The 27,791-nt window shown below is 39.5% G+C and overlaps 1 protein-coding gene across 2 annotated transcripts; it reads left to right on the forward strand.

Moving 5' to 3' along the window:
- On the forward strand, positions 1 to 26,493 carry EXO1 (exonuclease 1). Of its 2 annotated transcripts, XM_070734026.1 has the most exons (15): positions 106 to 201; positions 868 to 956; positions 1,263 to 1,443; positions 2,582 to 2,701; positions 3,599 to 3,722; positions 4,738 to 4,875; positions 6,170 to 6,382; positions 10,696 to 10,883; positions 11,356 to 11,452; positions 12,313 to 12,535; positions 12,946 to 13,180; positions 16,546 to 17,026; positions 17,530 to 17,628; positions 20,033 to 20,223; positions 26,191 to 26,493. In XM_070734026.1, the coding sequence occupies exons 3-15, from the start codon at positions 1,283 to 1,285 to the stop codon at positions 26,336 to 26,338; spliced, it is 2,418 nt and encodes an 805-aa protein (XP_070590127.1). In that variant the 5' UTR covers positions 106 to 201; positions 868 to 956; positions 1,263 to 1,282; the 3' UTR covers positions 26,339 to 26,493. The 2 variants fall into 2 exon arrangements, with proteins under 2 accessions (XP_070590126.1, XP_070590127.1); XM_070734025.1 differs by lacking the exon at positions 868 to 956 and having other exon boundaries at positions 1 to 201.
- The last annotated feature ends 1,298 nt before the right edge of the window (positions 26,494 to 27,791 follow it).

Consider the following 27,791-nt stretch of genomic DNA (forward strand, 5'->3'; position numbering starts at 1 on the left):
GGGCGTTGTGGTCTCCATCGGGTCCCACGATTTTCCCTCGCTCTCGCGAGGAGGGCGGGGTCGAGGTGGGGCTTCTGTAAAGCGCGCGCGGGTCGAAATCGTCGCGCGCTGCGTTGGTTTTTGCCGAATGGCCGAAAAGTGTCGGTCGCCGGGTGACGGTTCGGTGCTGCCCCGATCCAAGCAGTTGCGCTCCTGCATCAGGTACCGGGGCGCAGGGCGGAGCGGGGGACTATATTTTTCATTCCCGAGCTTTGGGGTTTCCCAGCTTCAGAAGCTGGACGAGATAGCGTCCCTACCATAAAGGGAAAGTGAGATCGTCTCCCGATGGTATTTTCGACCTTTAAAACACAATTAAGTTTAAGTAAATTTAATTAAAACACAAACACGTTGCGGCTTTGTCTTTTCCCCCGATTGCGTGCCAAGTGATTAAGCGCGGGTTATCCTTTTAAATTAGTTGGCGCGAGTAAGAATGGACGGAGGAACAAAAAGAAAAGAAAAAAACTTTGCAATTTTTTTTGGGTAGTATTGTAAAGTCTTATATTAAACCCTTTGTTTTCAGTGCCACTTAACGTGTGGATTGCTGGTTCGGAATTTGCAGTCCTGCTTAAAACTTGACTTGCAGAGATCTGCTGTTTTAAAGGAAATAATTTATTTTTCTGTTAAACATTTTTCCCTCCCCTTCACCTTCCTATGAAAGTACTGGCCATTTCTATTGTTTTAAAGATTTCGTTTAAACTTGCATAGGATTATTCTAGGACTAGGCATTAATGGAATAAGAATGGGAAGCAAGGGAAAAGCAACCTTTGAAATAAAAATTGAATTCAGTAACTTTCCAAATAAAGTGAATAGCTGTCACTTTTTCCTTAGATGTTGTGTTACTGCTGATTTTTCCCCCTCCATACTATATTAGATCAAAGGATTTTATGGATTTTTGGAGAGCATGAAAAGAGAGAAAGGTAGGAACTAGAGATGAGAATATTTCTTGCACCGATAATCTATTCCTGAAAGTTTATTCTAATGTCAGAAAAATCCTCATGCACCAAAACAAATTCTCAATACAAATGAATTTGAATTCAAGTTTTGTTGTTGCATGCTACAACATACTAGTTACCAGTTACTAATATTATAAATATTATTTTATTGACAACTCGAGGTCTATTGCCACTTTTGAAATCTTATCAATGTGTGTTGTAAAGTTTCCTGGCCTAGCTCAGGAACAATTATGAATCAGTTGTCTTTGTGTTTCTTTATTTTGCTTGCAGAATTCAACTGATACGATACAATGGGAATCCAAGGGTTGCTCCAGTTTATCAAAGAGGCAGCTGAACCTACTCATGTAAAGAAGTACAAAGGACAAGTAGTTGCTGTAGACACTTATTGCTGGCTGCACAAAGGAGCCTATGCATGTGCAGAAAAGCTTGCAAAAGGAGAAGCCACTGACCAGTATGTGCAAAACTATTTGACTGATAGAGTGTGTAAAATACAGTAGTTACTGATGTGGTGGGTGTGCCTTTAACCATTTTTAGCCTTCGGGCTTTAACAGGCTTCTAGGTCAACTGGAAGGCTGCAGAAGGGTTTTTTGTGACATCACCGATTTTCAAAGATTTGGGGGTACTTAAAGCAGGATATTTCTGCATTTTAGCATTTCACATGAAAATTCATGTTTCCAACTTTGTTGGTTTTGCTGCCAAAGTTCAGTGATATGCTTTTAACTATTCTTATCAGCTAGGTAGAAATTAATCATTTTTTGCACCACTTTAAGTTTTCATGCTTATTTATGCGTTTTCATGCCAAAAATTGTGGTAGCAAAAAAAAAACCCTATCATTTTATGACCAAATTTTGGGCACAAACAGTGCTTCAATTAGAAATGGCAGGTGCATATGGGTTGAAGGGGCACAATCATATAACCCTTTTAAGCATTTGAATGGATTTGATGGCTGCTTCTGAAGCTGATAGGCTGTGAATTTTAATCCTAAATTTGAAATAGAGTTCACTGTACAGGAAAGTCTCATTTTCAAATTTGCATAAAAGCTGCCCATCAATGTATTCCATCAATAAGAAAGATGAGAAAGAGGAGCATATTAAGTATGTTGCTAAATGTATGAACTCAGAGAAATAACTTAATTTCTTTTCATATTAATTGCTTGTGAAAAATTTAAACAAAGGATTTCTTAAAAACCATTTAAAAATAATAATAGTAAATAGTTATGAATAGTTGTTGCATAGGATTGCAGTCCAAAGTAAAAAAATATTTGGAAAAGAAGATAATCCTTTTTAATCCATATTCTTTTCTTAATTTAATATACAAAATGAAATATTTTTCTCTTGTATGATGTGTTTACTACAGTTAATTAAGTCAGATGTCATTCTTCATTTACTTCTGTAAGCTAAGTAGTTGACTAGGCACAAAATATAGATTTAGCTACATTGATATAAACTGCAACCGTGGCTGATCATGTTGCTACCCTAATCTAATGGCAGTTCTGTTGTTGCAAGCAGAAGTTGGCCTTGTTATGCAAACGATATGTTATGTTTCAAGATGTCATGACAAATTTATGAGGCTGGTGTTTCTTTTCACAGATATGTTGTTTATTGCATGAAACTTGTTGATATGCTTTTATCATTTGGAGTTAAACCAATTCTGGTATTTGATGGATGCACTCTGCCTTCAAAAAAGGAAGTTGAAAAAACAAGAAGGGAGTAAGTTATGTTTGAGTATACTGTACTAAGAAGCTGGGGGTGTTCCTTTTTTAAATATTTCCAATGCAACAGAATATTGGAAAGAAATTTAGATTCTGTTTCCTAGCAGAATAATACTTCAAAAACAAAGCTGGATCAAATTCAGTAAGAAGGGGCAAATCAGCAAAAGAAAGATTGAGATCAAAATGAACTGGATCTGATTGGGGATTACAGAGAGAGAGAAAATACCCAAGATATTCTCTATGAGTTGGGAAATATGTAGGTATCTCCCTACTATTATTAAGTAATAGCAATGAACAAGAACTGTGGTGACTCAGTGGCTTTAATGACACTAGAGAGGGTCTCTGCTCCAACAGTTCAAATCTTAGAACTTCATGTCAGGCTGAGCTCCCATCACTCACCTCAGTTTCTGTTTACCAAACAGTTCGAAAGCCTCTTCTGTGTGAGTAGATAAACAAGTACCACATTGTTGGGGGGGACAAGTTGGTGCTCCATTCAGGTAGTCCAATTCCTGCCCACTCCGAACCTTCCCAATTGTGGCGTTTATTTACGAGGCGACTCCATAAGGGGCTGTGGATGCTGCTGCAGGAGAAGCCACTCATCTTTCTTTCTGGTACAAAGCCCTTCCATGGTGCACTTTGTCCAACAACAGAGCTCATAAACTCTTACTCTGAAATAGAATTATGGTCTGGCTAATGTAACAATGCCATATGCTAATGACAATAGCAAAGAACATTATTACTGGGCTTTATATTGTTGATTATTGTTATCTTTTATATCTTATTCTTAAGCTTTTATACAGTAAATCTCAACAATGTAAGGATATTTTCGGGGAGAATAGCACAATATTTTATTGTTATGAATGTGAGACAATGTATTTGTTATGTTATTTTGAAGAAAACGACAAACAAATCTCCTAAAAGGGAAACAGCTGCTCCGTGAAGGGAAATTATCAGAAGCAAGAGAATGCTTTGCTCGCAGCATTAATGTTACACACGCAATGGCTTGTGAAGTGATTAAAGTAAGTGTTTATACTAGTAGGTTCCCTACTATGAATTTCACATTCCGTGATTTGCCTTTGCTATCAATATTAAGCTTGCATAACTTAGCTTAGAGCAAAACAATGAATTGTGCTTATTTTATGGTAACCTTTAGTGGCATATGACTGGGTTCTTTTAGAACTGGAAGTGTATTTAGGTTTACAAGACTGGCAATTGATAACAGCCTTTTCATTTCTCCTTTACTTCTCCCCCCCCCCCCCAGTCCCATATGGGTTAGACCAGTAAGGAAGTGTATGTCCCCTCCGCAAGTTTCTATGGACCAAGTCTTTGGGAAAAAAATATTTCTGTAACTAAATAGTACAAGCTGGTTCTAGAACTAGAAAATTATAGTCTTCAGCTTACAACTATTTGAAATTAACGGCACTGAAAAAAGTGACTTATGACTATTTTTCACACTTACAACCAAATGCAGCTTCCCCACAGTCACATGATCAAAATTCAGATGCTTGGCAACTAACATTTATGACGCTTGCAGTGTCCCAAGATCACGTGATCCCCATTTGGCGCCTTCTGACAAGCAAAGTCAATTGGAAAGCCAGATTCACTTAATAACTGGGTCACCAACTTAACAACTACAATGATTCACTTTGTAGCAGGAAATGGAGCAAAACTCACCTAGCACGGAGCATGTTTCACTTAGCCACAGAAATATCAGGCTCAATTGTGCTTGTAAATTGAAGACTACTTGTATAGAGAGTAATTCAAGAAAATGATGCAAATCAGCTAGATTTCATTAGATTAGATTAGATTAGATTATAGAAAGTTCCACTTGAATACAACTTGAATATTGCGATTAGAGTCCTGGAGAACTACTATTCTCTGTTCTAAACTCAAATGCTAATTTTCCAGAATCCCATTCGCACTATTCAAGTTGTATCTAGCAGGTGAATTGTTCATTTATTATAGTTTTCTAGGTTAATGTGTGGTATGCTGAGCATTTCCAATGTTGCATTATTTTTGTTTGTTTGTTTGCAGGCTGCTCGAGCCAAAGGAATAGATTGTCTTGTTGCGCCTTATGAAGCTGATGCTCAATTAGCTTATCTAAACAAAGCTGGCATGGTCCAAGCTATAATTACGGAGGATTCTGATCTCCTTGCTTTTGGATGCAAAAAGGTAGGAAGTTTACATGGAAAATCACTCTCTGATCCTGTTTGGTCCAGTGCAGGATCTTCACACCTATCTTTGCATTACCTTCCCTTGCCAGCGTTAAATATAGCAAAATGTTAATCTTCAATTAATTAAGGCAGATTTGAATAACCAGCCTGAAAAGAACTAGCAATATGGTTTAGAAATTGGCAGTGGAGCCATTTATACAAACGAGCATGGATCATATCAGGGAGAAATTTTCTTTCATATACTTAGATCCAAAACTTATTATTTCTAAAGAGAAATCAAAATTTGTGCATGTGTGTGCCTGCATATGAACACCTGTGCATATAAATATATATGTGTGTGCCTTTGAAATATTCAATGTTGATGTTATCTTTACAATAAGGTGGGTGACTTATGTATAAGCATAATTTATTAAGAACATTTAGGGAGTGGGTGGCAGAAGTGAGAATAAAACTCTGGACTTTGCCACTACTTTACACATCATCTCTGTCCTGAACTTTGACGTATTTGTGATAAAGGCATGTAAAATAGAATGTTCTGCTAATTGCCATGTACTTAATTTCTCGTTAGGCTTAAAATTAAAATAACATTGTACAATGGGACTGTATTTTTATATTTGTTCCAACTATAAAATCTTCCACAGCCTTGCATCAATTTTCTTAAAGTTTCCTTACATCAAAAATATGTAAATAGTTTTTCTAGTAAAAACTGTGACCCATACACATGAGATGTGTATTTTTGTTCTTAGCCCTCCTTCTGCCATCTGTGGTATGAGACATCCACATTATTGTATACTATGTAGTATAGTATAGAATACATAGTACAGTGGTACTTCTACTTACAAACTTTTCTAGATAAGGACCGGGTGTTCAAGATTTTTTTGCCTCTTCTCAAGAACCATTTTCCACTTACAAACTGGAGCCTCCGAAACTGTAACATGAAAAGGCAGGGAGAAGCCTCCGTGGGGCCTCTAGGAATCTCCTGGGAGGAAACAGGGCCGGAAAAGGTGGGGAAAAGCCTCTGTAGGGCCTCTCTAGGAATCTCCTGGGAGGAAACAGGGCTGGAAAAGGAGGGGAGAAGCCTCCATGGGGCCTCTCTAGGAATTTCCTGGAAGGAAACAGGGCCGAAAAAACCAGGGAGAAGCCTCTGTGGGACATCTCTAGGAATCTCCTGGGAGGAAACGGGGCCTCCACCCAGAACACCTGATCCTACCTACCATTTTGATGCTGGTGATATATCTTGTGGATGTTCCTTGAATATATATATTCATTCGTGATTTTGTTTTCATTTCAAGGTGTTTCTTAAAATTGACAAATTTGGAAATGGCTTAGAAATTGATCAAGCTCGCTTCGGAATGTGCAAACAGCTTGGGGATGTGTTTACAGAAGAGAAATTCCGCTACATGTGTATTCTTTCTGGTTGTGACTACCTTCCATCCATTCATGGTATTGGCTTAGGCAAGTCTTGCAAACTGTTAAAGATAGCCAATAACCCCGATATTATAAAGGTAATGTGTTCTTTCCATCTTGAAAAATCTCTGGATAATGAGAAAAATCTGCTCTAGAATTTCAAAATGTTTCAGAATCATATTTTAAATTTCATCTCATGCTAACATTTTCAAAACCTAGTTTTCTCACTTGGCTCATGATGGTAAAAGTAACTGTACTGTTCTTGGTTCTGAGTAGACAATGCATTAGAAAGGAAGGAAGCACTCAAGGTAAAAAGTGAAAGTGGTTAGATAGTGGGAAGGGTTAAACCAATTGTTTAACCCTTAAAGTGCCACCAAGTCTCTGCCTAAGAGCTTTCTACCCACACTTTTAATTACTACCACATGAGTTTTGACTTCAGCAGACCTTCCTTTATGTATTCTAGCTGTTACCAAGACCAAGTTATTCAGGGAGGGTTTATGCTGGTTAATTTGCCATCTTAATTGGCCATAAGTTGTTCGGCAGGAGTGGGCAACCTGTGGCTCCTATTGAACTATAGCTGTATCCTGTATCTCTTATAATTAGAGATACAGGATAGAGCTATAGTTCAATACCTGCTAGAAGCTGTAGTTCAGCATCATCTGCAACACAGCTTGTTACCTACCAGCATTCCTTGGTATAAAAGCATCTTAGATAATAGGTGTATTTCTGCCTTTTCAGAGTACAGTGGTACCTCATGATACGAACCCCTTGCCGTACGAACAACCCGAGATACGAACCTGGGGTTCGGAAATTTTTTGCCTCTTCTTACGAACTTTTTCCATCTTATGAACCCGCCACCGCCGAGAAGCCCTGCCGCCCGGCTGTTGCTTTTTGAAACAGCTGGGGGGCTTCTCAGCGTCCTCCTGAACCCGGACGCCAAACCCAAACTTCCGGGTTCGGCATTCGGGAGGCCGCCGAGAAGCCCCTCGGCTGTTTCAAAAGACGACAGCCAGGCGGCGGGGCTTTTCAGCGGCCTTCCAAATGCCGAACCCGGACGTTCGGCAAAAGTTCGGGTTCGGGAGGCGGCCGAGAAGCCGCGCCGCCCAGCTGTCACCTTTTGAAACAGCCGGGGGGGCTTCTCAGCGTCCTCCTGAACCCGAACGCCAAACCCGAACTTCTGGGTTCAGCGTTTGGGAGGCCGCCGAGAAGCCCCCCGGCTGTTTCAAAAGGCGACAGCCAGGCGGCAGCGTTTTTTTTTGCAGGGTTTTTTTCGTTGCACGCATTAATTCATTTTACATTGTTTCCTATGGGAAACAATGTTTCGTCTTACAAACATTTCGCCTTATGAACCTCCCCCAGGAACCAATTAGGTTCGTACGACAAGGTATTACTGTACTTATAGGCCAGGTGTCATAAACACATAGTTCAAATAAACAAGGCCTAATTTTTCCACTTTCTCATCAGGGCCCCTAAAATAGGAGAAGCAGCTCATTAAACTGAGGAGGCTACTTTTTCTCCATAACCCTGGATGCTATGATTCTACAGGAGAATCTGTAGCTACAATTGATAAATGTATTTGTCACAGGCTGGCAGAACTTTGGATGCAAAGGGACCAAGAGGCTTGGATGATAAGTAGGTTGCACTTGTTGGTAATTTCTTAGGCAGCTGAATCGTTTTATAGCAACACAATTCCAGGAAAAGATGTGGCAGATAGAAGCTACATGCATATTCTCACACGCTCTAAAGCACCTTCCCTCCCTCCTACAACTCATACGTGTTGTGTTGCGCAATTAGCAGCTAAAAATTTTCCTCTGAAGAGTTCAAGGTCTTCCATGACGGATGTCCCTGTTGCTGTGCATGCAATCTAACTCAGTATAAGTCATTAAGTTGGGATGGGTGTATTTTATATTTATTGGATACTTAGGCTATTGACTTAAAACGTTTCGGAATTTGACTCAACAATATGTGATGATCTGTAAGACAGGCGGATGGTTGTTTGTGTTGGGTAATAATTAGTGAAGGTCTTTGGCTTTCACAGCAAATTCAAGATTAGTCAAAACAGTGTCATCTACTTGTTTCTTGTCACCGGATAATAGGCATTAACATAATGACATATGAAGTGTTTTGTTCAGATCTGGAACTAACTTTACTTCACCCATTATATTTTCTTGTGTGCAGTGCCAACAAAGTCAAATGAAATATGTATTTTTGTTCTTAGTCTCTCTCTCTCTCTCTCTCTCTCTCTCTCTCTCTCTCTCTCTCTCTCTCTCTCTCTCTCTCTCTCACACACACACACACACACACACACACACACACACAGATACACACACACACACACACACACAGAGTGCCTGTTAAAGATTCTGAATCAAATTAAATATTCCCTCCTATCATTTATATTTGTGCTACATTTCCCCTTAAAAACCAGAAACAACATTATATTACACATTGGCTCATGGCCCAGTAAAAGGGGTTAACATTGCTTGTGTGTTTCAAAGAGATTGTTATGACAAAAAGTGTCCCATTCTCAGGGTAAACCTTCTTATTTAGAAATGCATCCAATTTATTTCCTCCAGTATTCAGGTAACTGAGCATGGCAGGTATCATTTTCTAGAGATGCAGTAAATTGGGTTTGTGCCCCAGCATCTCAAAATAATCACAATCTCTCAGTGCAGTTTATTATGGGGATTGGAATGGGGTAGATGGGCTTATCCAAGCAGTGTAACAACTAACAATAATATGCAAGTTATGCAAAATAAATCAGAATGCAAGTCAGTCAATTTTAAAGAACCTTGACTCCCAGCTCAGTCTCTATACTGGAAATCAGTTTTTATTTCTTCCTCTGTAACAACTCAATCTATATTATCTTCCCATTTAAAAAGAGGCCATCATGCTTCCAAAGGCTAATCTGAAATCATCTAATTTAGGTAACCCTTTCAAGGAACTTCCATACAAGAGAAGTAATGGATTGGATTTAAATTTGCCCAGTGGACTGCGGAAAAAGTTGTCTAATATTGACAACTAAAAGTTGTCTAATCTAACATCAGGATTCATTGAGGGACAAGCGATCCAAGCTTCAGAACTCTTATTCAGAAAGCATCTTCTTTCTTCTATTGTTAATTCCCAATGCTTTTAACAATGTTTCTCATGGGGAACTCAGAATATGAACCTAAGTAACCATAGAATGAATGATGGAAAGGAATTAGAAGACTATGACCATTGTTTTTGTTGACAAGCGAGATTACAGATCTATTGATCAAGAAAAAAATCTTTGTTGTGCTCTGAACTTGGCAAAATTTGCATGTTAAATAGCCAGAAGCCCAGATGATCTACAAATGAAACAAAATGTTGAAAAGTTATGATATTTATGTAGTTACTTAGCAAGCATATCTAAATTATATGAAAGTAACCAAAATATCTTTACAATTTCCAAGTCATGTCATAACTTTTGAGCACCCCTAATGTTTGGAAATTGAAAAATGTGACACATCCTAATTTTCCTAATAACTCAGGGGTGTCAAACTTGCGACCTCTGGGCTGGATGTGTCGTGTGCTCGCCACGCCTGCCCCCATTTTAGCAGGAGGGAGGAGAAAGTCACAATACATCATGTGATGCCAACGTATTGACATGAGTTTGATACCCCTGTACTAAATATGTTAGTATGCATGTTTGCTCATGTATCTTTTCCTCACTGAGAGATCTGGATATTAGGTTAGACTTCGAGGATGGTCTTTTCTGCAAAGATAAATGTGTTTCCTACTTCTCGGGATGTACCACTTTTCACATAGCAAGTTTTCCAACCTCATACAGCTCTGGTTTGTTTTCATTTTTATATTGGGCACCTCAAAATCAGTGATACTGCTTTTTTAGGCCTGCTCTCTATTTTACTGAATAGCAGAAAGAAGCTGTGCTCACATGATATTGGAACACTTCTGAATTATTCTTGAAGAGAAGCCCTACTATTTTCTTATTTTGTTTTTGATCTGTGCATGTTGGCTTGAATTAAATTTAGACTTCTTATACTTTAACAGTTTTGTAATTGGAAGAGAAGGAGTGTTCTCTTTCACCCTAGAGGCAGTTGTGTATTTTATAATTGCCCCTATATTTAAAAAAAGAGAAGCAGTCCTGTGTTTAAGATACTCTCTGCGTTAGAAAATAACCTTTATCATAACCCAGATGTTCTAGATTTTCTTCATGCAAAATCCAAAGCACTGGTATGTAGATTCAAAAAGGTATTGGCCTGGATATTAACTTTCTTTCTGAACAGCTGTTTCCAAGATCATTAGGGAATGATATGATAGGAGGACAGATGATTATGGAAATTGTCCCCTAATGTGACTAAAGGGATTATCTATAAGCTAAGCACTTGTGTTTGCTATTACTCATGAGCCCTGTTTACTTTTCCGACAGATCATTGGAAAAATGGGACAGTATTTAAAAATGAATATTTCAGTGTCTGAAGAATACATACAAGGATTTATTCGTGCTAATAATACTTTCCTCTATCAGTTGGTTTTTGACCCAGTCAGAAGAAAACTTGTTCCTTTGAATGCTTATGAAGATGATATTGATCCAGAAACTTTACTTTATGCTGGAAAGTATCCTTTATCAAATAAAAATGTAATATACGTAGAGGGCATAAAAAGGCGACCATCAAGTTGTTTCTATGTCAGTTGGTAAAACCCTTAAGCACTGCTATTGCAAAAAGAGAATTGTTTCTAGACCAATTGCTATTTAGATTTGATTTGGCTTATGTTGATCCCCTTCGGAATAGTATTAAGCTTGAATAAATAATAATGTTTTTTCCAAATAATATAAACCATTGTATGAGGACTGCCATTTCATAATCTCAATGAAACCTCCAGGAAAATGAAGTTGGGATTAAGTTATATGCAGTCTTAATCCCTCAGCTAGCTATTAAGTTATTTACGTTTATATCTACTTAAAACAAAGGCTGAGGTTTGTTTTTCATATGTTGTAAAACTACATGAACATTTCTGGGTGAACTGTGCAGAGTTCTGAACTCCATAAAATTAAAAGTGGTACTTTTTCTGAGATCGATTCATTTAGATACTTTGACGATAGGACTGCTTTTCAAATTGCACTTGGAAATAAAGATATTTTCACAATGGAGAAAACTGATGACTATGATCCTGACGTATCGAAGGTAATATTTTATATCTAAAAAAATATATTAATCCTAACCCTGTTGAGAATAATTTTGTCCTTTTGTTTTTGCTTGACTTTGAACCTCGGCTTATATAAATGTGAAGTATATAGAGTTGTTTGTTTGTTTGTTTTATTCGACTTCTATGCCGCCCACTGTCGTGGGACTCAGAGTTACACATTTTATGCCATGATTTGCCATTTTATGCCATGATGGTATTATACTAAAAACCTGTATCAAAACTACAATTTTAGATGATATATTAATTAACAACTACTTGGAGACACTACAAAATTAGTCTTTGTTGAGTTTCTTTAGGCATAAGTACCCTCTGTGCTAAATATTTTATGTGATTTGGAGTGACAGGACTTGCTTGTTAACTATACACTTAGATTTGTTGGTTGTCAATAACTTTTAGGAAAGGAAATTTTATAGATGCTCTGCTGAAAAGCCTTGCTATGGTCCCCTCTTTTTAAAATAGTCTCATTGGAGAATTTTATTATTTTGATTTGGGCCTTATGTGATGCCTTTTTTTGTGATTTTTCAGAAATCATGGAACATTAGCATAATGTCAGAGATTTGGAGTAGGACAATTATTCCTACTTTCAAAAATAGGAGCTGTAATTCAAGAGGTTCCCAATCAGAAAGGTACTAAGGCATATATAAATTGAAAAGATTGCAACAGTCAATCTTTTCAATAGGCTTGATCACTGTCCTAGGTTCCCTTTGTTCAGTGTCTAACGGCAAGGTACCAAAACATGATTGAGAAAACTCTAAACTAGTATTAAATTAACTTCAGTGTAATTTAGAGAAATTGAGTAATATAACTTTATGTTTTTCTTTCTGCCTTTTTGGTATAGCCTGTATTACCAAGAAGCCGCAACTGGGATGTCAGTTACGAGAAGTCATTCTATTTAAACAGTATTTGGAGCAGGGACTACAAACCCTGTCTTACTGCAAAAAATGTCACAAATTCAACACCTTTGCTAGAGAAATCCACTACCCGAGGAGTTGAGCAGCTAATTAACTCAAAAGGACTCAAACTTCCTAGCAAAATGCTAGTGGCAAAAAGACCAAGGCATGGTAGGATTGCTACATTTTTAAAAATACACATTTTACACACACACACACACACACACACACACACACACACACACCAAAGTCTTACCGGTAATCTAATTTTTTCTTTAGCACGTAAATCTTGAATGCTCAATACAATGGTTAGGAAAAAAAATAAGCATTTACTCATAGCATCTTTCTTAATTCCTTATATATTTTTCTATATATCACCAAAAGGTATTTTTAACAGAACACTTATGTTTAAAAAAAACCACAATCTGTTTATTTCTTTTTAACTTTTTTATTTTATTTTTCTCTTTCGGGGTAAACTAATATACAGCTTTAATATTTGTCTATTCTATTAATATCAATCTAATAAAAATGCTGATGTAGATCCAGTATAATTGAACTTAATTCATCTTTTATATATTTAGAAGAAGCATCAGAAGAAGAGCTGTTAAGCCAGTATTTTTCAAACTCGAAAAAAACCAAAACGGAAAAATGTGACAAGAACCAGCAACTTTTTAGTGAAGTCTGTGCTTCCCAGGACTCATGCAAAAATAAGGACAATTCTTGTGTTCAGCCCAGGCTTAGAAATAAATTTGCCACTATTTTTCGGAAGGAGAATGAAAACAATGGTGCAGTGGTTGTTCCAGGAACCAGAAGCAGGTATGCTTCTTTAAATTGCATTCCTGTAATTTCAATTATTTTTTAAAAAAATATTTTTAAAAAAAACCTTAAATACTATCAGTAGAATCAGATAGTCAAATCAAGACTACACAATATATTAACAAATATAATTAATATCACAGCTACTTTATTCAATAGAGAGCTCTCTAGGTGAGATTGTGCTGGCTGAGAATTCTAGGAATTGAATTAACTACACCAGTATTTCTCTACCTTGGCAACTTTAAGGTGTGTGGATTACAACTCCCAAAATTCTCTAGCCAGTAAACTGGGGAATTCTGGGAATTGAAGTCCACAAAGTTGAAAAACATTAGTCTATACCAGGGGTAGGCAAAGTTGGCTCTTCTATGATTTGTGGACTTCAACTCCCAGAATTCCTGAGCCAATCATGCTAGCTCAGGAATTCTGGGAGTTGAAGTCCACAAGTCACCCTGAGTCTTCGGAGAAGGGCGGCATACAAATCTAATTAATAATAATAATGATGATGATGGTGATGTCATAGAAAAGCCAACTTTGCCTACCTCTGGTCTATACAATTAGAGCCTTAGGAACACCTGATTGCTTGACAAGTCAAAAAATGACATGTCGGGTCTATCTGATTAACGTCTTCAGCCCTTCTAAGAATCTAGATATGCGGTTATTATTATGGACTTAAATGTTAAAGCATTTAAATTACAAATTGCCAAAGAGAAGCTGATTAAGCAAAGGAGGGCTAATGATGAGGATGTAGCCATAAGCACCTCAGGAATTTTTTTTTCAAAAGCACATTTTAAAAATTACATAAACAAAGGTTGCTGCTGCTTGATGGTAGTACAAATACAATTCAACTTTATACGAGCAAGATTTTACTTTGATTTCTTCTGAGGCACCTCCTGTTCTGCTTGCGGGCTTCCGATAAATTCCAATCTCCGGAAAAATCACTTCTTAGTGATAAAAATCACTCTTTAGCATAGAAGCAGATTCTATCTCATTTTGAGCCTGCTTTGATCTGGATTCTGGGAAGTTCGCCACCTCAGTCTCTATCTACATTCCTTAGATAACACCCGTTCATTACTCAAAGCATATGCATTAGCTCACCAAACATTTGCTAACACCACACTCCAGCACAGATTGTCTCTTTGAGGCAGAGATCATGCTTTCAGAACTTCTTTTCACGCACACCTCAATTTCTCTGCCTTGAAAGATGGCATTTAAGGGGTGACTTGATCGAAGTGTATAAAATCATGCATGGGATAGAAAAGGTGGATAGAGAAAAATTCTTTTACTTTATCACACAATACTAGGATGATGGGGCACTCCCTAAAGCTCATAGGTAAGAAAACGAGGACAAATAAAGGGAAATATTTATTCACCCAAAGGGTCGTTGGTTTATGGAATTCACTTCCAGAAGAAGTCGTGACAGCTGCCAGCCTTGATAGTTTCAAGGCAAGATTAGACAGATTCATGGAGGCCAAGTGTATCAGTGGTTATTGAAATGGATGTCACCTGTATGTTGGTTGAGACAGGCAGGATTCCCTTGAGTACCATTTTGCCTTCTCTTTCTGCTCAAGATCCCCATGGACAATTGGTGGGCCACTGTGTGACAAAGAGTGCTGGACTCGATGGGCTTTGGCCTGATTCAACATGGTTCTTCTTATGTTCTTATGTTCGTCTATTCCATGGAATGAACGTTGGTGATCCATGCCCCCATTTCCAACAACCCCTCCCTTTATATTGCCTGGAAGTGACATCACAGCTTAAAGATCCAAGGCTATGAATTAGTACCTTTTAATATGGATCTCCTCTCGTCTTCTTGCCATTCTTCTATAGTGAGGGTTAATCCAACTATTTTCTACTAACATGTCTTCCCCACTGTCTGACAGAGACCAATCTCCCAATGTCACATCAGCCCCCTCAGGCTCTCACCAGTAACTTTCTGCCTCACTCTCAGCTTACTCTGGCAGCCCCTGGCCCAAAGTACTCAAAGGGGGCTGGTTCATCCTCTTCAGAATCAGACTTGACCTGAGGTAGATAAGAAGTACTCACAACACCACTCAACTGAGATTATTCTAAATATTCTGTGTTGGATTATAGTTTGAGGACTATGTGAACAAGCTCCCATCATTCGATCCCTAGCTTTTGCCTACCCAACAGTTCTACATCTACTATGTAATCAATGAACTATCAAAATGTGCAGTTAATTTAAGCCTCCTTTTTGTATCTTCCTTGCTCACTGCCAAATACAAGTTTGCATGCCACTTCCTCAAATGTATTTATTTTTGCAGGACTGAGTAACAAAGTTACTAAGGAAAAACAGTGCAGCCCTTTAGTAGTTTGCCATTAATCATTCATTTGATGAAGCACATTTCTTGTTTTAACCCACAAACATTAGACATTTTTACTACCATTTGAATTTTTTTTTTTTATTGCAATTTTAGTTTTAAAAAAAAATGTTTATTTTCCCCTATCTGGTCTTATATTTTTTTGGCATGAAAAAAACATTTTTGTTGTTGTTGTTGTTGTTGTTATTAAACAAAGGCTATGTCACCAAGCACTAATAGGTTCGTGTAAAGCTATTTATTATTATTTCACTATAGAATACAGTAGAATCTCTGGTCACGACCATATTTCGCTCCATAACTTAAGTTGCAAACCGATTTGGTCGTGACCTGAACCTAATTTTGGAAATTTGGTGCTTATAAAAAAAAAAATGGTGCAGAAGGGAAAATCGGCTGCGAAAAATTTTTTAGTCGGAATCTGATTTGATCAATATCAGAAGCATTTGTGATCAGAGGTTCTACTGTATAATGAACTTAGAAAGCATGTTTCAGTGTTCTGGACCTCAAAGATTCTAGTTAGAATGCAATTATGACAAAGTAGATACGCACTTATGTTGCAATGTGTTCAAACTATTTATTTGATTCATCAGGCTTTCTGGTTGAATGACATGACTTTCATGCCTTCAGAACCTGTGTTATATGTGCATCATCTGATGCATGGATTTTTTAAAATATGAAAACATATATTAACTAGCGTGTTTTGACATTTAAGTAAAACTATTAAGAGCAGTAAGAAAGCATAGGTGTAGACCAGGCGTTGGCAAAATTGGTTCTTCTAGCATGATTGGCTCAGGAATTCTGGGAGTTGAAGTCCACAAATTTGAGAAGTTTGCCTACCCCTGGTCTAGACTCTAGAGGTTATTATATTTCACTAATTTCTAATTATTTCAGCATATATTCATAATATTAACATATGTTCATAATTTTCTTTTTTCAGTAAAACTGTAACATTTTAACACGATTAGATTAATGCACACAACTTTTAATCTAATCTCTCATTTCTTCCTGCACTCGCTCAATGAATGTTAGGTTTTTCTGCAACATTGGAGATGTGCCTGAGACTATATCAAAGAATAAAACTGACCAGCCTCTACAGGACCATGAGGCTGATAGTCCAACTAAGGAAATAAATAAAGTAACAGAAGACCACAGTCCCTGTTCATCGCAGACTGGAGAAATAGAAAGAACCTTCTCAACCCCACCTGGGGTAGGACAGTCCAGCTGTTTCACTTGGTCTAGAAGCTTTGCAGAAAAATCCTTGATTCCTAGCCTATCACAAAGCATAGCACTGCTAAAGCAGTATCAAAGACCCAGTAAAGACACAGGGAAAGACTATAGTGTGACTGGCTCACAAATAACTTCACCAGCAAGTAAAGAGTCTGATGAAGAGACATCACCTCTAAAAGAACTGCAGTGTTCATCAGAACAGAATCTTGACAAGCTGTTGCAAAGCGAGGTGGATACTTCAGAAAAATCCCCAGTGACCAAGAAAAATGCTACTCCTGTCAAAGTAAGATTATTCTATGTTTTAGTTAAGCAGTTTATTAAATTATCATGGCACTCTTGAGGGATTGTCCAAATCTGTTCCTATTTGTTGCAATAGTTACACATCTGGCTCCCCGTTTATAAAATAACTCCTGTTTATTAAACTGACTGCCTGATGTCTGTTTATTGCTGTAAACTAATACGTTTTAATTTGATTAACTGTTAGATGTCAGAACATATTACGCTATGAGATATCTTCATTTTCTAACAGGCATTCCAATCTATATCACCATGGGTTTTAACAGGGCTAGCTTTCATGAAAGTTGTTACAGGATTATAATTGTTGTGTCACTTTGCTAGTTATCTAAATTAACTCTAAATTCACTTTTAAAGAATATGCTGGATTAACTGTTAAAAAAATAACTTTTATTGTACTTCATTTCGGCATAGCTTCAGCCAATTTACTTTTTAAAATAACACGGCGTTCACATTTAAGGTAAAATAATGCCTGTCTTTTTTTAATGGCAGGGAGCTGACAGCAGTCCAGAAACAGATGATAATCTGAATTCTCAGATCCTTCCGTTTTCAGAATGTAGAGATAATAAGAGCACAGCTTCCCAAAATATGGTATATCTTTTTCCTCTTTTTCATTTCTAGTTCTTGTTTTCTATCTAAGTACTAAAGTATGTCTTGCAGACACTATCTGTTTTAACATGTATGGATTAATTATAACATTTTAGATATTACTTATGATCACCACCATCCTGTGATATAACTAAAATATTACGTCTGTTCTCCCCTTGTTGCCTCAGAGCTATTCCTAGTACAGTGATACCTCGTCTTACGAACTTAATTGGTTCCAGGACGAGGTTTATAAGGTGAAAGGTTTGTAAGACGAAACAATGTTTCCCATAGGAATCAATGGAAAAGCTATTAATGCATGCAAGCCCAAAACTCACCCCGTTTTTGCGCTGCTGGGATTCCCCTGAGGCTCCCCTCCATGGGAAACCTTACCTCTGGACTTCCGTGTTTTTGTGATGCTGCAGGGGAGTCCCACCAGGGGAATACCAGCAGTGCAAAAACAGGTGCTTTGCTGGCAATGGAAGTCCGGAGGTGGGGTTTCCCAGCGAGGGAAGCCTCAGCGAAATTACAGCATCGCAAAAACATGGAAGTCCTCGAAATCCCACCTCTGGACTTCCGTGTTTTTGTGATGCTGCGATTTCGCTAAGGCTCTCGTCGTTGAGAAACCCCACTTCCAAACTTCCATTGCCAGCAAAGTGACCGTTTTTGTGCTGCTGAGATTCCCCTGCAGCATCGCAAAAACATGGAAGTCCAGAGGTGGTGTTTCCCATGGAGGGGAGCCTCAGGAGAATCCCAGCAGCGCAAAAACGCGCTTCACTGGCAACAGAAGTCTGGAGGCAAGGCATCCCAGTGGCGGCTGCTTGGGTCTGTAAGGTGAAAATAGTTTGGAAGAAGAGGCAAAAAAATCTTAAATCCCGGGTTTGTATCTCGAAAAGTTTGTATGACGAGGGGTTTGTAAGACGAAGTATCACTGTACTTAGAAAGTACAGGTACTTGATTTATAGCAGTTTAATTAGTGTACTGTTTGAAGTTACAACAGCACTGAAAAATGTGACTTAACAACAGTTTTTCATACTTACGTCCCTTGCAGCATTTCCATGGTCATATGATCAAAATTCAGATGCTTGGCCATTGACTCATATTTATGACAGTCGCAGCGCCTCAGGATCATGTGATCCCCTTTTGCGATCTTCTGACAAACAAACTCCATGCGGAAGCCAGATTGACTTAACAACCTTGTTACAAACCTAACTACTTCAGTGATTCACGTTCAAAAAGTGGCAAGAATTATTGTAAAATGGGGCAAAACTCGCTTAATAAATTTGTCGCTTAGCAACTTATCTGATCATAAGGACAACAGAGGGTTGTCACATTGCTCGTGTTAGGGCTGCAATAGCTTCTTGCAAGTGATGTAGGCCTCTTTTCAAATAGCTAAAACTACAACTGAGCTATTTGACATGAGCTTCAGACTTTGGGCTCTATCTTTTTTCACCTTTATTTTAAACGTAAGTAGTTTGGCATGAATACTGAGCAGTGAAGCCTCATGATACACTGAAAAGTTTGCAATGGTTGATATATGTTATTTTAGTTTTTCTTTTGGTGAATTGTTGGGTTTTAATTCTCTGCTGTAAATCATTTTTAATAAGCTTTGCCTACAGGATCCTCAAAATGCCATTAGTTGATACTTCTTTATATTCTTCAGAATTATACTGACATCTTGTGGTTAGTTACTTCTTTTTCCTCATTTTTGAGCTATGTGTATATTAACCATTTGTGTAATTGTATTTGTATGTTAACAATAATATAATTTGGATTATTACGTTGTTTTCAGTGTGTTTTAATAGTGATTAACATTGCAAAAAATAGCTTGGCGTTCTCTCTCTCTCTCTCCCTCTGTGTGTGTGTGTGTGTGTGTGTATACGTGCACACACATTATTCATAGATTTTAATACAGGTGAAACTTTCAAAAATACTTTGGGGTGAGTTTACATAATAATTAGATTAAACAGAATTGTTTCTGGTTATTATATTGTAAGAAGCCCGACTATTTTCTCAGCATGTTATATGAATCATGCTCTCCCACTAACCCAGTTTGTTTCAATGCAGCATCAAATGAAAATCCATTTTGTGTTGCTAATTTGGGATTAGAGTTAAGTGTGCTATACAAATCCAGTCTTTAAGTGCTTGGAAATAATATGCATGTTCAACCATAAAAATGTTTTTAGTAATTGTCAAGTCCTTGATGCTCTCTGAACGAGGAGGTTTTCTTGCAGTGGTTTCATTGCCAAACTTGGTAATGTGCCTGTACTGATGATATTACCTAGTTTGGTAATGAAATGTCTGCAAGGAAATCACCTAGGTCAGAGAGCACCAAGGATCCCACTCTTTACTAGGGACAATTTATAAGACTTCACTGAAACAAAAGCATTTTTTTACTTTCTCTCTTCAGATTCCCGCATTATGTAGAACTAATTCTCTAAAATCTCCTATGGTGGCAAAACATAAATTACTGATGCCTGCCAAAGTTAGTGGCTTAAGCAAGAAAATAACAAGCATAAAGAAAAAACACCATGATGCTGAAAACAAGTCAGGACTGCAGGTGAAAATTAATGATCTCTGGAAGAGCTTCCAGTTCAAAAGGTGAATCTCTTTTAATCTAAATATGCATTTGTTTTATTTCAGTGTTCTGTGGGAAAGGGAAGTATTGATGAAACAATATATGGTCCTAAAACATGACATTAGCTTAATGTCTTTTCTACAGAATAGTACATTTATAGTCCTTAAAGTAACCATTTGAATCGAAAAAGAATTAAGTTTGTCTACTGATGGAGGCTGCCAAGAATGGCTCATTTTAAAGGGAGAGGGAAGGGGAAATGTAACTGTTTAAGATAATTCATTCTGCTTCTAATTTTAGGAGTACCGTATATACTCGAGTATAAGCCGAGTTTTTCAGCCCCAAAAATGGGCTGAAAAACCTGACCTCGGCTTATACTCGGGTCACCACAAGAGAGCGCCGGATCACCACAAGAGGGCGCACCGCGGGAGCCTGTCAGACATTGCTGGCTTGGGCAGGTGTGGGAAAGGGCAAAGTGCGGCGGCAAAGGGCGCTCCAACCGAAGCGGCTGTGGCAAGAGTGGGGCAGTTGCCTCCTCCCCAGCTCTAGCAAAGACGCCAGCCCTTTGCCTTTGCTCTTACAGCTGGAGCTTCTGTCTTCTTGCAGGTGCCTTCCCTTCCCTGGCTCCAGCAAAGGCGCCAGCCAACTGCTCCAATGGCGTGCGAGAGGGGGAAAAGGCGATGGTGAGGTCGGGGGGTGGATTCCTGCTTCACGAGTCCCCCCCCCCCACCTTGCCGGCTTCCCCTCGCCTTTTTCCCCTCGCACGCCATCGGGGCAGTCGCGGGGAAGAAGAGAGAGAGGGTGCCTGCATGCGCCCTTTCTGTCTCTCCCCCCCCCTCCTTGCCGGCTTCCCCTCGCCTTTTCCCCCTTGCACACCATCGGGGCAGTCGCGGGGAAGAAGAGAGAGAGGGTGCCTGCATGCGCCCTTTCTCTCTCCCCCCCCTCCACCTCGCCGGCTTCCCCTCGCCTTTTTCTCCTTGCACGCAGCTGCCCTACCCTTCCCACAGCCGCGTCACTTGGAGCCCCCTTTTACTTCCCTCTTGGAGCTCCTGTCGGCATCTTGCAGCTGCCTTCCCTTCTCCGGGTCCAGCACAGTTGCCAGCCAACTGCTCCAACGGCGTGCGAGAGAGGAACAGATGATGGGAAGTCAGGGGGGAGGGGATTCCTGCTTCATGAGTCCCCCACCCCCGACCACACCAGCTTCGCATTGTCTGTTCCTCTCTCGCACGCCGTCGGAGCAGTTGGCTGGCAACTTTGCTGGACCCGGAGAAGGGAAGGCAGCTGCAAGATGCCGACAGGAGCTCCAAGAGGGAAGTAAAAGGGGGCTCCAAGTGACGCGGCTGTGGGAAGGGTAGGGCAGCTACCTTCCCTTCCCCGGGTCCAACAAAGTTGCCAGCCAACTGCTCCGACGGCGTGCGAGAGGGGAAAAGACAATGCGAAGCTGGTGAGGTCGGGGGGGGGGGACTCATGAAGCAGGAATCCCCCCCCCCGACCTCACCGGCTTTTCCCCTCTCGCACGCCGTCGGAGCAGTTGGCTGGCAACTTTGCTGGTGCCGGGGAAAGGAGGCAACTCACCCTTCCCACAGCCGCTTCACGGTGTTTCGAAAGACAAGTTCTCTGTCATTTCGTCATTTAAAATAGCCCGTCGAAGCCGTACATCCAGGAGACCAGCCTGTCGGAAAAAATCCACCTTGCCAAAACTGCACCGCACGTGTTTAGAAACATAGAAGTCTGACGGCAGAAAAAGACCCCATGGTCCATCTAGTCTGCCCTTATACTATTTTCTGTATTTTATCTTAGGATGGATATATGTTTATCCCAGGCATGTTTAAATTCAGTTACTGTGGATTTATCTACCACGTCTGCTGGAAGTTTGTTCCAAGGATCTACTACTCTTTCAGTAAAATAATATTTTCTCATGTTGCTTTTGATCTTTCCCCCAACTAACCTCAGATTGTGTCCCCTTGTTCTTGTGTTCACTTTCCTATTAAAAACACTTCCCTCCTGGACCTTATTTAACCCTTTAATATATTTAAATGTTTCGATCATGTCCCCCCTTTTCCTTCTGTCCTCCAGACTATACAGATTGAGTTCATTAAGTCTTTCCTGATACGTTTTATACTTAAGACCTTCCACCATTCTTGTAGCCCGTCTTTGGACCCGTTCAATTTTGTCAATATCTTTTTGTAGGTGAGGTCTCCAGAACTGAACACAGTATTCCAAATGTGGTCTCACCAGCATTCTATATAGCGGGATCATAATCTCCCTCTTCCTGCTTGTTATACCTCTAGCTATGCAGCCAAGCATCCTACTTGCTTTCCCTACTGCCTGACTGCACTGTTCACCCGTTTTGAGACTGTCAGAAATCACTACGCCTAAATCCTTTTCTTTTGAAGTATTTGCTAACACAGAACTGCCAATACAATAGTCAGATTGAGGATTCCTTTTCCCCAAGTGCATTATTTTACATTTGGAAACATTAAACTGCAGTTTCCATTGCTTTGACCATTTATCTAGTAAAGCTAAATCATTTACCATATTGCCGACGCCTCCAGGAATATCAACCCTATTGCACACTTTAGAGTCATCGGCAAATAGGCAAACCTTCCCTACCAGACCTTCCCCTATGTCACTCACAAACATATTAAAAAGAATAGGACCCAGAACAGACCCTTGTGGCACACCGCTTGTAACCTGACTCTGCTCAGAATACTCGCCATTCACAACAACCCTCTGGTGTCTATGCTTCAGCCAGCTGCAAATCCATTGAACTATCCAGGGATTAAGTCCAATCTTCACTAATTTATCTATCAGCTCTTTATGTGGAACCGTATCAAAGGCTTTGCTGAAGTCCAGGTAGGCAATATCCACGGCACCACCTTCATCCAACACCTTTGTGACATAGTCAAAGAAATCAATGAGATTAGTCTGACATGATTTGCCTTCAGTAAAGCCATGCTGATTTGGGTCCAATAATTTATTGTTTTTTAGGTGCTGATTTATCCTCTTTTTCAGTAGAGTCTCCATCATTTTAACGACAACTGATGTCAAGCTAACTGGCCTGTAGTTACCAGCTTCTTCTCTACTGCCCTTCTTGTGGATAGGCACAACACTTGCCATTCTCCAATCCTCAGGAACATCTCCTGTTAACAAGGATTGGTTAAACAAATCAGTCAGGGGGGTAGCAATGACAGATCTGAGTTCTTTAAGAACTCTGGGGTGGATGCCATCTGGACCCATTGCCTTATTTATCTTTAATCGTTCAAGTTCTTCTAAGACATCGGCTTCTAAGATCACTGGAGCTGAATCCGTACAGTTGGAGGCAATGCTATATCCCTCTATACTATTATTTTGTAAGGTGTCTTTTGAGAAAACTGAACAGAAGTAGCTATTGAAATGGTCAGCGATCTCCTTATTCCCATTAATGCATGTATTTTTCCCGGTACTAAGCTTCGTGATGCCGCAGTTTTTCTTCTTCTTATCACTAATATATCTGAAGAAGGTTTTATCCCCCTTCTTTAGAGATTTGGCAATTTCTTCCTCTTTTGAGGCTTTAGCAGCATATATTATCTGTTTCGCCTCCTTCTGTCTCATTTTATACACCTCCCTATCAGCTATACTTCCAGACTCTTTATACCTCCTATAGGCAGCCTTTTTTTCATTGACTATAGTCCTTACATCATTGCTAAACCATAGCGGTTTCTTCTTCCTTTTACCTTTAGTTATTTGTCTTACATACAGTCCAGTGGCTTTTAAGATGGCCTTTTTAAATACAGTCCACTGGGTGCTCGCTCCTGCCATTTTATCCCTCCCCTTTAATTCATTATCTAAATATTCCCCCATTGCATTAAAATTTGTTTTTCTGAAATCCAATACTTTGGTTGCATTATAGGATTGCTCACAATGAGTTTTTACATCAAACCACAAACATAGATGGTCACTGCAACCTAAATTTTCTCCCACCTTGACATCTGAAACCCAATTCCCATTCGTAAAAACTAAATCTAGAATATTCTCCCCTCTAGTTGGTGTCTTAACCAGCTGTGCCAGAGCTGCTCCTGTAAAGGCCTCTACTATATTCTTACTTTTGCATGTAAGGGCACTGGGGATATTCCAGTCAACATCAGGCATGTTGAAATCACCCATAACCACAATATCTCCCTTTACTGCCATTTGGGTAATTTCATCCACCATCTTGTTGTCATATTCCTCAGATTGCCCTGGAGGCCTATAGATCACCCCAATTCTAATGACAGAACCGTCTTTATTTTGCATGCAAATCCAGAGGGTCTCTAGATCTTGACATGTATTTTGAATTAGTGTTGTTTTTAGAGTTTCTTTAACATAAATGGCTACTCCACCTCCCCTTCTCTCTATTCTATCCTTCCTATACAGTGTATATCCTGGTATGGATATTTCCCATTCATTCATTAGGTTTGTGGTTCACCAGGTGCAGTTTGGCTCCTGTTCTCTCCTTTAGCAATTATTCCAGTTTCCCGTTTGAACAAAGGGCTTAAGGGATCATTAAGGCATAATAGATGAGTCTTCATATTTTTCTCCAGCTAAATGTGGTTGCTTCATTGTAAACTCTGGGCCGGTGAGAATTACAATCACTTGGCTTCAACTTTTACAATCTTGGAGGCTCAGCCTGGCTTTGGAAGAAACTGGTGAACTTAGCTTCTTGTCATTATTATTATTTATTTTTATTATTATTTATTAGATTTGTATGCAGCCCCTCTCTGTAGACTCATTAGTAGACCATGTGGCTGACATGGACAAAATATAGCAGCAACAACAAAAACAACAACAAAATCAACAAACAACAATAACAGAGTTGGAGGTCATGCTGATAACCTCACAGCAGCTAATGCTGAAGCTCTTCTTTGGATACAGATCTATCTATCTATCTATCTATCTATCTATCTATCTATCTATCTATCTATCTAATTGGATTTGTATGCCATCCCTCTCCAAGGACTCAGGGTGGCTGACAGCATATATAAAAACAGAACAATAATGTAAATCCAATTAATGATGAGAAGGAATCCAGTTTCGAAGGATTCTAACTCTTAGGTTTTAGCTTTGTTGCTGATTGAGCTACTTTTTTTACTTTTTAATTTATTGTTAATATTGTTAATTTGTTTACCCTCTTTTACATTTACAGAGCTAGTTTACTGGTTTTCTTTAAAATAAATATTCTAAAACATGTCTCAATTAATGTAATTTTATTGGTTTCCATTTTTATAAGTTACCAGTAGCCACTGCATTTTCTAACCTCGGCTTATACTCGGGTCAATAAGTTTTCCCAGTTTTTGTGGCAAAAATTGGTGCCTCGGCTTATACTCAGGTCGGCTTATACTCGAGTATATACGGTATTTGTTGAATTCAATCTTTTTTAAATGATTAGGAATAAAATATATATCAAGGAAACTTTTATCTCCTGTGGTTGTAGCTTTGTTAATTGCAGAATTCTTCCATTGGCTTAATATTTGCATTTATCTACAGATGATGGATTTGATTACTTTATATATTTCTCTAAGGGATTATTTTAAGATCAGAACAAAACAAAACTACCAGTTATCTTCTTACCAATTCCTCTTCTATGTCTGCTAAAGCAATAATTTTTATCTCAGAGGCAGTTTTCAGGAATAAGTTTTCATTCCTTCTAGCTTCATTATTTTCCCATAAAGCAGTTTCTCCTTGGCTTTGCTGGTACCTCCTGCTTGCTGGGTAATAAAGAGTGTGCAGCTACTTGAGACAAATGCAATATATCTTCTTCCCATCTTGGATAACTGATTTTGGCAGGACTTACTTTTCAAAAATAGTGGGGAGGTAATGGAGAGAGAGAGAAATCCAGCCAACGAGTTATTTTTATTGGTATGTAGTAGAAATGTAGCTCTGAGAAGGAGACTAACAATAAATTCAATTCACTTTAAACTTTGTTAGTACTCGTCTATACCACTATTAACCATACTTTTTTTTTTTGCTTGTAGGGAATCAGAAATACTACCATCCTGTAGAAAATCAAAACCATTGTCTCCAATTAAAGATAACAATAACCAACTCCCTCCGGACGCATGTGATGAAATTTTTGATAACTGCAATGGAAAATATTTCAGTGAAGTAGTACTGCAGATCTGAGTAACTCTGTTCAATTTCTGCATGAATTTAGATTATTTCTGGACATACATGTGTATATATAGACTCCGGCTAGCATTATCAACTTCCCTTTTGAAAGAAGCAAAATGAAACAATATTATGCTTTTTGCTGCATTGAATAAAATATTTTGATACAAGTAGGTTGCTTGATTTTATCATATGTATGAATGCAAGAAAACTTTTGGAAAAAGTCAGCAAACTGAACAATGGAATAATTTAGATTATCAAAAATCATGTTAAATCTCTGCAACAAAGTGGGTCCAAATAATTCAATAAAGGAAGTAAAATCTGAAAAGTTAGGAAAATGGGTATATTTAAAATATTTAAATAATATTTTATAATTCAAATTTTTTTACGCTGAATTTCATACAACCATAATAATTATTATTATTTATTATATTTGTATGCTGCCCCTCTCCGCAGACTCGGAGTGGGGATGATAGTGGATTACAAAGGAGTCCTTGAATGATGGCAATTCTTTAAAATACAGTGGTACCTCAAGATACGAACCCCTCGTCTTACGAACAACTCGTGATACGAACCCGGGGTTCAGAAAAATTTTGCCTCTTCTTACGAACTTTTTTCGAGTTACGAACCGGCGTTCGGAGACTGCTGGGAAGCCGCGCGGCTGTTTTAAAAGGTAACAGCCGGGCGGCGGGGCTTCCCAGAAGCCTCCCGAACGCCGGTTCGTAACTCGAACAAAGTTCGTAAGAAGAGGCAAAATTTTGCTGAACCCCGGGTTCGGTTCAGGAGGTTGCTGGGAAGCCCCCCAGGCTGGCTGCGACCTTTTAAAACACCCGCGCCGCTTCGCAGCTGTCTCCCGAAGCCGAACGCGGAAGTTCGGCTTTAGCGTTCGGCTTCAGGAGACAGCTGCGAAGCGGGGCGGGTGTTTTAAAAGGTCGCAGCCGGCCTGGGGGGCTTGCCAGCACCCCCCCGAACCCAGGTTCGGGGTTCGGGGGGGTGCTTGCAAGCCCCCCAGGCCGGCTGCGACCTTTTAAAACACCAGCGCCGCTTCGCGGCTGTCTCCCGAAGCCGAACGCGGAAGTTCGGCTTCAGCGTTCGGCTTCAGGAGACAGCTGGGAAGCGGCGCGGGTGTTTTAAAAGGTCGCAGCCGGCATGGGGGGCTTGCCAGCACCCCCCCCGAACCCCGAACTTTTGCCGAACTTCAGGGTTCGGGGGGGTGCTGGGAAGCCCCCCAGGCCGGCTGCGACCTTTTAAAACACCCGCGCCGCTTCGCAGCTGTCTCCCGAAGCCGAACGCGGAAGTTCGGCTTTGCCGTTCGGCTTCAGGAGACAGATGGGAAGCGGCGCGGCTGTTTTAAAAGGTCGCAGCCGGCCTGGGGGGCTTCCCAGCACCACCCCGAACCTGGGTTTGGGGGGGTGCTGGGAAGCCCCCCAGGCCGGCTGTCACCTTTTAAAACAGCCGCGCGGCTTCC

This window comes from Erythrolamprus reginae, chromosome 1 (assembly GCF_031021105.1).
Source record: "Erythrolamprus reginae isolate rEryReg1 chromosome 1, rEryReg1.hap1, whole genome shotgun sequence".
Lineage (NCBI taxonomy): Eukaryota > Metazoa > Chordata > Lepidosauria > Squamata > Dipsadidae > Erythrolamprus > Erythrolamprus reginae.